We start from the raw sequence: 13,074 nt of genomic DNA on the forward strand, positions 1-13,074 counted from the left end.
CACTACATGAAGCAACACAACCAGTCTGTTTGAACATTTAAATCAGCATCACAAAGGTTTGAATGACAAGTAAAAGGTCACATCTAACGTCCATGCAAACCAAAAATCTTTTTGCATGACAGTGTTACATCATATGAGAAAGGTTCCAAACAGCTCCAACTAAAAAAAAAAAAAAAGGTCTTTTTCAAGTCTTTCTTCTGCTTTTTTTTTTTTATTTTCTATGCAGATGTACTCCCCTATACAAATCACCCAACCCAATCCCATAGAATGATGGTTTCTTCCCAGATAGTTTTTAAGTCATGTGTTGAACATTCCTTTTTCATACTGCAGAAAAATGAAATATCAGAAGTCAGTTTTTTCCCTGGTATGAACATTTTTTTTGGTAAAACTTTATTTGGCACAGTTGATGAATACTGACAAGGTTCAAGTATTGATAACCTACTCCTAATTTGACTACCTCTTGTGAATCCAATTTTTCTAAAAACATGATTGAATGACACCGAGTCAAAAGTTTCATTCTTTACCAGTAAGGTGTTCCCACGAAGGAGTTGGCCGGAGCGACTATGGAGGCCGAGCCAAAATCTCCCAGTTTGACCTGACCCGGCTCTGTTAGCAAGATGTTTCCTGCCTTCACATCCCTGAGAGAGAGGAAAATGATCAGATAGGAGAAAACGGCCAGTCAGGAAAAAACGTGAGGATGACAAAACAAATACTGAGAGAAAATGCATTGTTGGAGGTTGGGGAGTCGCAGCATGCACTGAAATGTGCTGCTGCACAAACACCATTGCATAAGCTTATCACAGGCAGCACAGTTTGTGCTTTCTCCCCTGTATGTTTTGTCTCTTGTCAGAAGTGTGGGGGAGGAGAGCAGAACAGATACAGATAGTGAGAAAAGAAATGGGGGTTACCTGTGAATCATGTTGTGAGAGTGAAGATACACCAGTCCCTGCAGTGCACCGTGGGTTATGGCGGCTATTTCCACTTCCTGCAGGGGTTTCTTGTGAACTGGGTAAAGAAAGATATTATGCGATATCAGGGATTATTTGAGCGGATAACTGAAATATATAATTAACTCATCAGTGCTTTGTAATTACTAATTTGTCTCTGTTCATTTCTACCTACCTTCTAAGAGGTCAGAAGCTGAACCCAAGCAGTACTCCATCACCAGCTGGAGGAGAGACAGGAGGAGTGTTAAACTGCAGCCCAAGAGCACACTTGACCTGAGCGAAAAGAGGGTTTTGTACCAGAGGTAGTTTTCTCTGAGATTTCACTACCTTTATGAAAGTGGGAAAGCTGTTGTCAAACTAAGCTGCAGCCCAGAAACGTGTTGTCATGTCCACCTCAGAATGGAGTTTTGCCATTAAGTACATAAAAAACACAATCGTCATGTTTCATTTTGAAAACTGATTTATACAACACAGCAGATGATTGCATCAACTTCCTCTGTGGACCAAGAACCTTTTGAGCATGCCTGGAACAAAAACCGCATTTTGGCAGGAGGAACCAGGCACTAAATTTAAATCCTACTTCCAGGTTCTGTTGTTTCAGGAAGTTTCGGGCTTTACCGACAGCGATTAGTCAAACACCGTCTCTACAGCCTGCTAACCGCTTCACAGAGAAAAAGGAAGTACTCGACACCACAGGCGTCAATTCTACTTTTTTGACTTGCATTAAAAACAAAGTTTGGCTAAGCTGTTGTTTTACCCAGATACAGAGACTTTTAATTCATCCTTTACATCCAACACAGTAATGCAAATGTTAAATGTGCCGTATGAAAATTGCACTTGCTGCTGTTTTGTAATATATCATTCAAATGCTTTAACCCTTTGAATCACAAAACAAGCCGACAACTTTGAAAGGCATATTATTTTTAAATCACCAAAATTACACCATTTCACAGAGCTAAGAATGTGTAAAAGGAAATACAAGACTGGATTTTCGACTTTCAAACAGTCCTTGACGCTAATCACGAGGGGTGTAACGAAATGGTCAACTCACGAAACGATTCGAAATACGAAACAGGGCTCACGATACGAAATACTCACAATATGAAATAAAGATTAAAGAAAATGCCCAACAGTAGGAAGTCATGCAAAAATCAAATTTTCTTTATTTTCTTCCTTATGCAGACATACAAAAAGATTGTATTTTTCGTGGCACGAAATTTCGTTACACCCCTACGAATCACCTGTGACTACTGCTTTCATCTGGGAAAAAGAATCAAAACTAAGCCTAAAAATTCTGAATGTCTCATCTTCATTTAAAAATCTGCCAAACATTTACTGTATATAGTTTGGACTAAGCAGATTCTGGGAGGGAAAATGTAATTTCTGGGCTTGTCAACACAACCAACACAACCATGACTCAGCTGCATCTGGCAGTCATGTTGCAATAATTCAGTTGCCTGGAAAATCCAGACTGACTTTATTTATGCATTAATATAAATACAAATAAAGGCAGTCTGGCATTGTGATGATAGGAGACGATTTCAAAAAGGACGGGCTAACGAATGCAGCTTGAATGAGAAAGAACCAATCAGCGTAATACGGATGTGACGCACAAACAAGTCGACCTTGAAGTCCATGTAGTCCAAACAACAATGGCATGTAGCCGAGAAAGCGTCGCGGTGAATGATTACTGCCGTTTTTGTAACAAAAATCTGTGAATACATGGGGTACTCTCAAGTACAACACTTATTTTTGAAAAGGCTACGCAACAAAAGACTCCTTCCGAACGATTAGCGGTGTTAGGAATAACTTTGTTAAAGTTTGTGTTTGGTTTACGGGAGGTGCGCAGGTGTTTTATGGGTAATCCAGGGGTTGAAGATGACGCAGCATTAACTCCCGCCTTCCGTGCTATGATTGGTTGTACCAAACTTTCCCGGGAGGGAAATGCGATTCAATTCGCCCAGTGCCAAACTGATTCTCCTGTATCTCCTAACATGGAGATAGGAGATTACGTGGAGATTCAGGGGCCGTTTACACGAGGACGCTTGCAGGTAAAAACGTCAAAATATTTCAACAAAACACCCTATCGTTTATACGAGGGCGGCGTTTTGGGGGCCTAAAAACGCAAAAATTTGAAACCGGCCTCCAGAGTGGAAAAGTAGAAAACGCTCCGCCGTTACGTTTCCGTCTAAACAGCAAAACGCAAAACTTTGCCGAGATCTGACCACGTCGCGTACGTGATTACGTCACATACGTGCGCTGGTGCTTTGGTTTGCCGGCCGGTACAAGGAAGTAAACAAAGATGTGTGATTATTTCCATCCTTCGTACCTTCAAGCAACTCTGGCAGCTCTATGTACACTACAGGAGTCGTACCAACAAACGTACAGAATCTGTACAGATTCCATTCATGAACATTTACCGCGGCGGAGATCCGAAAAGGGAGATAGTACGCATGCACGTAGACATGGCGGAGTTTTATCACAGCGCCACCCAGCTGCCTGGCATGCATATCCAATCGAATTCCACACACTATAGAGTCACCGTATATACGCAGATTTCCTTCAAAACCGCTCGCCTAAACGTGAAATGACAAGACGCCACTTTTGCGTTTTCTGTTAAGATGGTCCTCGTGTAAACGACCCCTCAGTTTGGATTTTCCAAGCTAATAATTCAGGGACTTTTTGGCTGAACTGCAGGCTGTGCTAACCCAGAATAGGTAGTATACTAAGATGGAAACAAATTTAACATGTAAGTGGTAAATTATCTAGTAGGTAAAGCCGGTATCTTTTCCAGTGTTAGTAACACCTGTGGACACGTTAAAAATGTTGTACATGTTAATACTGGGTTCTTTTTTTATGATTTATGGCATTAAAACTGTTGTCTTATGCACAACTGCATGTTTATGTTCTTTCTACTTCTAGCCACTCTTTCTCTACATGTGTAGGACATTATACAGCAATGAAAAATTATCCCACAGGCATATACAGTAAAAACATACCTAAAAATGTGCAGGAAGAATTTTAGTTTCGAGAATATTTTTTTTGCATTTAGTTCCTGGAATATCTTATTAGTGGTGCAAATTTATGCACCGAATATGCACATTGGGTAAAAGCCTGCAATGAAATATATCCTGCCATGTTTCCAGGTAAGACTTGTGTGTCACTGGGCCCAAAACAACACACTGTGCACACACAAAATAATACAGTTTATGAAAGTGACACAGATGGTGCACAAACCTGCGGTACATCTGCACCTTGCTATGAATTTACACTCACCCAGGCTGTGTGCTCTCTCAGGTAGCAGCCACGGTACTCTACGGTGTTGGGGTGGCGCAGTTTCTGGAGGAACTTCACTTCCTTGATGATATCCTGCCATTTCTGCAACGTGAACACGGCCACAATCACTGCCAATCATCCACCGATAAACTGGTCTTGCGTCAACAAAAGGTAGAAGTTTAGAGAGTTGTCAGGTCCTACCTCATTGGACTGTTTGCCACTGTAGGACATCTTCTTGATGGCCACCACCTCATTTGTGCGGATGTCGTGGGCCTAATGTGGAAAGGTGAGGGACAGCACACAGTTAATCCCATGTAGCTGTGGATGTTCCTTAAACAGTCTTTGTATTCTCAGTTGATGCGCCTCTGCTTTGTTTTTCCTTTCTCAACCAGTTGATTACAGTTAAGGTTCAGCATCAGCTGATGACAGCCGGCTGACGGCTCCAATGCAATGTTTTTTCACAAAGCACTCGCGAACACTGTGATTCATCGGCCGTTTTTACATTAGACAACAAAGAAATCACTATTATATAAAACAAGGCTTTCTGCTTAGCTTCCTTCCTTCCCTCTTCTCTTCTCTTCTGCCCTCTCCTGTCCATCCCTTCATCCATGACTGGCTCTTTTTCACCCTTCATTAAACAGGGCTTTTCATCCACCACGGGAAAGTTGTTCTTTGTCCCTGACTCACACCATGTTTTTAGTTTTTCCTTCTCTCCTGTCACCTTCCATCTCCAGCTGACAGGTTATCCACCTTGTGCTCTTATTCAAAGTGCAACCATATTTATCTTCTGTGCTTTCTAACAAACACCGTTTCTGACCCGCAGTATCATGCGTAACATCGACTGTGAGCTATTTTCCTTTGCTGTGCTCACATTTTCTGAGCATCAACCACTCTGACCCAAGCTAGAATCATCACAGGAACAACATACATGATAATACCTCTAACTAAAAGATGTGAAAATCTAGCCTGTTCATTATATTTATGTTTTTTTGCACATTTAGTGGAAAGATTTTTGGATTACACGATGAAAACATTACCAGTAGCTACTATCTGATGGGGCTTGGGTTGCTAATTCTTACTATTAGGGCTGCAACTACTCACACTTTGGCTACACTGAAGATACTTTTAACGGAGCGGATGTGCTGCAGAAAGTTAGAATTTATCTTTTTACTAGCTACACCCACAGCATATTGTTGAGTTGTTGTTTAGGGATTGCTGTGACTCAAGTTTATAGTCCCAGAAGAGCACTGTGAGACTTCAAGTTTTTCACAGTTTGTGTAATATGGAAAGCTAACATCTACACACTACAGTAGACATTGTAACGGATGAAGTAAAAACAAAAGCTGACAGCGTCATCAAGACCGCAAAGAGGAAGCTTTGTTTTATAAAAAGCTGTCATTCAGTGCTCACCCGTAGCTTAATTGTAAAAAAAAACCCAGACACTTTATGATCTATTTCTGTGCGAAAGGGACATGCACACCTAATGTATAAAACATAAGCAGAAGACTGGTCCATTTTTATGAAGCTTTCGTGCTCCCCTCATGTCTGCTGTAGACATTCACTGAGTACAGTGAAAGCGTAGTCACTTCCTGAAAGATTTGTATACCGGTGCGATGTTGCCAGAGCATAATTATTTTCAAGGATAGTTATATTCTCAAAGAGTTTATTTTTTCACCTACACAATGCCAAAACAGTGACAAACCCCCATCTTAAGGGAGCAAAACACAAGATGAGTTTGTCTGACGAGAGACAAAAAAAGGCCACACGACATGGCGCTACACAAGATATTGATTTTCATTTGTATTACACTGTTTACATATGTATTGATAAAGTAATGCATTTTTTTGTCAGTTTCCAGATGTATTTCAACAATTATCACCAACCTTTATAAGAAGAACAGAAACAGGAATCAATTTAACACAATTCTTATATTTCTTACCATAAAAAAACAGATAAAAAAAACAAATTACCACCTTTATCGGCATGCCAGGAGAGTGTGACAGTGTATGCGACTAAAAAACAAGCAAGACTTCCAAAATCCAATATACGACAACAAATTTTGTGCCCAGTAAATTCTCATTACTGATCCCATATATTCACATTTTACAGATACATTTATAACAGAAACCTGTTAAAGCTACGGACTAAACCTAATAATTTCTTTACCATGAATTCAGTGCCTTATTTTAATTTAGGTATAATAACCCACCTAAAATGCATGCAGCACAAATTCAAGGTTTTAAATGAGTAGCTGATCCACATAATTAGTCCAGCTGACATAGCTAAGACACATATAATTCAGTATTTAAATTCATCTTTACTGGCAACAGACAGTTATTCCTTAGAGCTACACAACTACACCAGAAAACATCATTTAAATAAAAGAGAAGAAAGACGCATATTCACTGAAAAGGTAAACAGTAATAGTTTTATGTGGAACAATAACACAGTTTGAGTTTAGCTTCACACAAACCACTAATTACAGCAGGCAGGAGTGGGCATCGATGTGAAGGACAGGATCAAAAGAATATATTAGGAGATAAAGTGTGCGTTTATTCACTTGTTCAATCTATAATTGAGGCATGAAAGCAGACAGAAATGCAAACTGTGTTGGTATCATGTTACTTTGCTTCTACAAAATGAAAACCTGAGCTGTAGATGCTTGTTCACATGAAATTTAATGAACAGAAGTTATGTTACCACCATCTCCAGTGCCTCATGTTGTGCCCTCATGAATACAGTTCCCTATTAAATAGTTCCCTGAACGCGAGGCATATAGGGAACCAATCTATTGGTCTACAGCCATTACATTTGCAATCAACATTTAGACACATATCGCCTATTTAAGCTATAGGCAATCACATATACTGACCAAAAAACAACCCTTAAGAGCTCTAACGTGTGCATTCAAGCTACGCACTCTGCTGCACTAACATCCCTTCACTATTACTGACCCAAACACCGAGGAAAACGACTTACGAAGTAGACTGCTCCGAAGCTTCCATGACCTATCTCCCTCAGGTCCGTGAAGAGCTTCTCGGGATCCTCCCTGGAGAACAGCTCAGCCACCTCCGGGTCCTTCAGGCTCCCGGCCCGCACACTCGACGGCATGGCCAGCGCCTGGTGAGCATGGAAGAGACACACTGGGTGAGCGTCTGCTATTTGGAAGGATTACCGACATTTGTGTTGGAAACACGAGTTGCCTTGGAAATATGGTCTAGTCTGTCGCATGCTGTATAATCGACACACTTGGATCTGTCATCCAGAAGAAGTAAATAAAAAAAGCATTGTGCTCAACTAAAAAATAATCAGAGTCTAAAGTGCAAAAAAAATGTGCACCAAAATCAATTAGACATTTCTATTTCTTGAGGAAATATTTGCACTACATCCCTGTGTCTCTCAATTACATAGACCACCCAATGTGTTATTAAAAAATACACACCACTGCATTACTGTTAGCTCCACGAATCCCACCAATGACCAACACCCCAGTCTGCGGATCCATTCAGCATTTGTCGTTCCACTTCACAAAATCGAGTCACTTTGGTTCATGTGGAAAAAGCGTATCCTGCGCTACGACTGCATTTAAAGTGTCAAATAAAACACCAATCTGCGTTGGCTCATATGGACGGAAAATATCAAAGTGCCCATCAGCTTCAAAATGACCATCAAGCCACCCACCCATTCATTCATCCATCACCATCCATCTGTCTCCCTACCAGAAATATAGGGCAGAATAATACTGGCAGAACTCACCATTGCTGCATTTCTCATTTTCACATTTAACATTGCAATATTCAAGAATAGCTAATTACCCCAAATTTCACAGGATACAGTATACACAGCTCTTTCTTCTGTAGATCCAGCTGTGAACTTAAAAGGAAAAAAATACCTTCCTTTCGGGATCAAACAATCTTTTCTATGCAATCCAAATATCATAAAATGGCAGATGCAGCATCTTTTTCCTCCAGCAATTCCTTTTGTAATGGTCTCTTTTATCTCTCTGACTCATGAAAGTATGATTCAAAAAAGTCCATGCAAATGCTTTGTATTTTTAGCCAAACAAATCATTCCTCTCCTACAATGATTTTGACTGCTCATACAGAGGTCCTTCACCAGCCCGCACACTTGACGACACGACCACCACCATTTAGCAGCAGCTCACTGAAGAGACCAGTGAACAAAACACAGGAAAGTCAGACTAGACAATCAGGATTTCTTGCAAGCAGTAAAACGTTAAGATGTTGAATCGGGGTTGGTCTGATTTGTCCATGTCCATATTTATAATGCAGTGTTTATGCTAAGAGAATATGTTGTTCTGCTCACTTGAAATATACGAGTTAAAGGTAAGACAGTGGCCAACAAATGGGCATGTGGCACAGAATACTGAAATTGGAATTTTAAAAATGTGATTACACGATATTGGCTGGGAGTAATTTTTTGATACCAACACGTCAGCTGTTTTTAAGGGCTGATACTGACCATCAGTAAGCAATTAGTTGATAACCTTTATCTGGAATCGATGTACAATTGGAGCAAAAATTTAAATCTTAATGTGAAATTCTTGAATATCAGAAAGTTATCACAAAACTTCATTAAATTCAATTCCTTAGGTTACTAATGTTTTACACATGCTGTAACAAAAAGAGAACTTATCAACATTTATCCTTCAGTGCTGTGAGGTTATTACTTGCGATGTGTAATCAATCGGATAGTGCTGTGGGAGGGAAACTGCTCAAGACCACAGATTGGTAGCTTCAGATAAAGAGAGACAACTACATCGCAGCATTAGCAGTACATTGTTACATTTTTTTCTAATTGGGAATCAGTTTTTTAGATAAATGATATCAATAATCGATAAAATGCAGAATATTGGATTGGACCAGGCCCACAATCAATCAACCCGTACATCATACGGATATCTTAGATCATTGTTTTTCTTCTTACTTTGTGGACTGTGTTAAACATATGTAGCAAAAAGTGAATTTTACAGCATTAAGGGTGCATTTTACAGTGTAGTTTCAGTTTAAAAAAGGGAGTCTTTGTAAAGCAGCAAATGAAATTGAACTGCCAGGCAGTTTAGCAGGCCTATGATTGCCCTACTTCGCATGAACAGTTTGACCACAAGATTTACCTGTGTGCTCAAAGCAAGCAAACCCCAAACCACAACAGAGTGTGGCTGCTCTCTGAAAAGCTCATCAAAGGCTTCCTAAGCAAAAATAGTAAAGCAGCATAAAGGAGTGGTGTTCATTACAGGTGTACTGAGGACTGTAGTCAAACATGTAGCTCTTAAGACTCGCATTGATTGAATCTGTGTTCTATTATGCCCTATGAGGTTTGGTAATATGACACCACACACTGTGAGACAACTGTGTGATTCATCAAACATGGTGTCTGTCAATTTAAAAAAAATCAACCAAAAAATTTTTTTAAACGCCATCATACCTCATGGGCGTTCAAATGTGCTTGTTTACTGCATTTAGCTCCTAAAAAGGTTGCCATTTTTTATAATTAGTTAAGGATCAAACTAATATAAATTATTTATTTACTGCACCGTGATTAAAATACTAGATGTGTGCTACTACAGAAGGCCTACATAAAAGCATATCATTATACTTACAGTCATATTTTATTTCGGGGGAGTACAGCTGCAGAAAATACCTTTTTGCAAACGGTAAATAAACACACTGGTTCTCTATGTATGACACATTCAGATCATTTGTGATGTTTGTGTACCCAAGGCTACCATTTCAATCTCCCAGAGGTGCAAAGTGAATGTTTCCGTGCAGCTGCAGTGCAGACAGGAGCTGCTCATTTGTGTGATGTGCTGTCTTCTGTCGAGCAAAACATCCCAAATAAACCATGCATTATTAGGATTTTGTTAAAGGGTTAAAATGGACAACAACAACTAGCATGTGAGCCCAGTTTTTGCAAACATGAACATGCATCATTTGAAACGTTTCTTTCATGGCCATTTTGCTCCTGCCAAAGAGGAAGCAATCGGTTCTCTTTGGAAATGAGAAGTTCTTTAAATATTGCAACAAAGCCAAAAGCAAGCTCTTGATGTATTTTTTAAGAACCCATCTATGTCACACTTACACCAGAGACAAAAAAGAAAGGAGGAGACAACTAATGCTGCAATTATGTGGTTCCATCCAACATCATTTTTTTTAAACCTACATGTAAATCATAATCTTGGGAGGACCCTGGACATATTGCAGAAAACAAAAAGCATATTGTCCTTCGTTGATCAGACAGAGAAGTAATTACCATCAGTGTCGTGCTTAGTGTGCATCTCAGCTGAGCAGGCTTGATGGCTTTTGCACTTGACTGGTCAATTAGGCTATCTTTGCCCACCAAAGAAATGTATTCAACAGTAGCTAGACAACAACTCCTGCCTGACGGGGTGTTCAGGGTGCAGGCCAACAACAAGCTTCCATGTCAATGTCAACGTCTCCAGGATGTGAAAAAATCAGGCAGCTAATGATGCTAGCTGGCCTCTTCCCTGCGAACAGAGGCAGAGATGCGCATTTGGCTGCATTTCCACGTTGAATGATTTATAACATGTCTTACCGTGGCTTTTGGGATCCACTGTAGCTAGCTCAAGAGCTAGCTCACCGGCCTGGCTGGAAAATATTGGTCTCACTCCCCTTTCCTCGGCACTCGTGTCTATTCAACACGAACAAACCACATTCTGCCTGTCGATGCTTTTGCTTAAACTCCTCGCCATCCTGAAGCTCCCAGTCAATTGGACAGCAAGCACGTCTGTACGACTTGACATGAGTTAAGTGGCAGTCAGTTAAAGTGACAGCTAGCTGACTGACGCCTGCCAGCTAAGCTAGCCAGCCTTTCCAGAGAAAATCAGGGGCTAGCTCTGGCTGCTGTTAGCAACGCCGCTAACGAAATAACGTAACGCCAGGAGCTGCCCGGGAGGTTTTCACTGGGAAACTGATTCATGAAAATCCGCGGCTCCGCTCCCTTCTCCGCTTTGCACTGTCATTACGTTAATGCAGTAGGCGGATTTCATCTCCAGTTCGTGTTATCCCCATTTTGCTCGACTCTCATCCGTTTTTGTTCAGGACTTCATGATGGCGGAGCGGGGCGGGAGCCGAAAGGAAAACGGAACAGCTCTTCTTCGACGCTCTGGCAGCAGGAGCGGGAGCAGAAACACCGTCCCCCTGTGGAGCAGAATCTCCAAAACAGCAATATACTGGTGAGATTCAACTTAGAAATGCACGATATTACAGCTACTGTAAATGACAAGATGACGCCTGTATTTAAAATGAGATATCACCAGACATAATGTAGTTTTATCGCCAACGAGTGAGCTAGCAACAATTTTCGACGATTAGCAGGGGCGACTCCAGAAACTTCTCTTTACTGAAATTCAGGAATTCAATCATGCTGTTGTAGTATAGAGGGTAGTTAAAAATTAGGGCAGTATTAGAGTAAACAGATGGCATTATAATATGTTTTAGTTTGTTATTTTGCAGTTAATGTTGCTAATTATCTGGTGTGCATTGACTGATACAGGTACAGTTAACATTTCAGTTACTATGGTGACCACTGTTCAGAAGAGTCAAGGAGAAGACATGCTGCAGTGCATTTGAGAGGGGAAATTCAACTAAAGGCAAAACATCCACTTTATATATGATCAATATGAAACTTCTGTCTACATGTGTTGACAGTTTATTAAACTACAGCCAACTGTTGTACAAAATGTGTTATTTTTTGACGACCTGTTGCTGGATTTTGGTGGTAGAGTTCATGTTCTGTAATGCATCCAGACGCACAAATATCCTTCTATGTGGTAGAAAAATCTTAATGTGACAGAGAAATATTTCGCTCTACTGCAATGATCAGACCTTTATGTTAAAATATTATTCAACAGTGATGCTGCTCAGGGTTCAACTGTGTAACAAAGTTAACTGTGGCTCATAAATTGACTGTTAGATCCGGGCCAATTGTGTCTGCATGTCTAGCATAATTTATAATTATGAGCATCTGATAATGTTACTGCTGTCTTTTGTTAAGCGTAAATGCACACTGGAGACATTCATATGGATCCTGCCGTTGTTTAATGCTGCAGGTACTCACTAGACTCAGAGAAAAGACTCCTACAAACAGGTGGAAGCAACACACTAGCCTTCAGCTACTTTTAATGCTTACAAGTGTGGGTGTGTGCTTCTGTCAACTAAAGATATAAACTGTTTCTTTTGCATTGTATGTGAAGGTTATGAACAAGCACCAGTTATACACACAGCTGTTACTGTCATTTAATGGTGCTTTCACTTGTCCATGAATACTTTAGGTGCATTATAGATCACATTAGGGTGGCCGTGGCTCCGGATTTCCTTCTAAAAATGTAGTCTTTGTTCAGCATTTCACCCATTGTTGAGACCTCTAACATTAGAATTGAATGAGTAACAAGTACCAAGCCAATGTTCAGCTTTTTGCTATTTTGATACATCAAAATGGTGAAATAAACTCATTTGCACAACCACAAAAACTAGTGGGCATAGAGGTCTATATATTAAGTACACGCTCCTTCCTTGTGGTCTTCATGTTCAGTAATAATATGCGCTACCGTTCAAAAGTTTGGGGTCACCCAGACAATTTCATGTTTTCTATGAAAACTCACACTTTTATTCAAGTGCTAACATAACTGCACAAGGGTTTTCTAATCATCAATGAGCCTTTCAACACCATTAGCTAACACAATGTAGCATTAGAACACAGGAGTGATGGTTGCTGGAAATATTCCTCTGTACCCCTATGGAGATATTCCATTAAAAATCAGGCGTTTCCAGGTAAAATAGTCATGTACCGTATTAACAATGTCTAGACTGTA

At 40.2% G+C, this 13,074-nt stretch overlaps 1 protein-coding gene across 3 annotated transcripts in view; it reads right to left on the minus strand.

The window, feature by feature from the left end:
- taok2b (TAO kinase 2b) overlaps positions 1 to 11,384 on the minus strand; it is a 38,164-nt gene extending 26,780 nt beyond the window's left edge. Inside the window, exons 1-7 of one of the 3 annotated variants that reach the window (XM_022219053.2) lie at positions 10,797 to 11,372; positions 7,203 to 7,343; positions 4,425 to 4,496; positions 4,224 to 4,325; positions 1,123 to 1,168; positions 909 to 1,005; positions 525 to 638 (exon numbers count right to left, since the gene is read on the minus strand). In XM_022219053.2, the coding sequence (XP_022074745.1) occupies positions 525 to 638; positions 909 to 1,005; positions 1,123 to 1,168; positions 4,224 to 4,325; positions 4,425 to 4,496; positions 7,203 to 7,334 (563 nt within the window). In that variant the 5' untranslated portion in view covers positions 7,335 to 7,343; positions 10,797 to 11,372. Of the gene's footprint in view, positions 1 to 524; positions 639 to 908; positions 1,006 to 1,122; positions 1,169 to 4,223; positions 4,326 to 4,424; positions 4,497 to 7,202; positions 7,344 to 10,796 lie in introns of all 3 variants that reach the window. The other 2 variants (XM_022219054.2, XM_051939476.1) reach the window with 2 other exon arrangements.
- Between the last annotated feature and the right edge of the window lie 1,690 nt (positions 11,385 to 13,074).

This window comes from Acanthochromis polyacanthus, chromosome 19 (assembly GCF_021347895.1).
Source record: "Acanthochromis polyacanthus isolate Apoly-LR-REF ecotype Palm Island chromosome 19, KAUST_Apoly_ChrSc, whole genome shotgun sequence".
NCBI lineage: Eukaryota > Metazoa > Chordata > Actinopteri > Pomacentridae > Acanthochromis > Acanthochromis polyacanthus.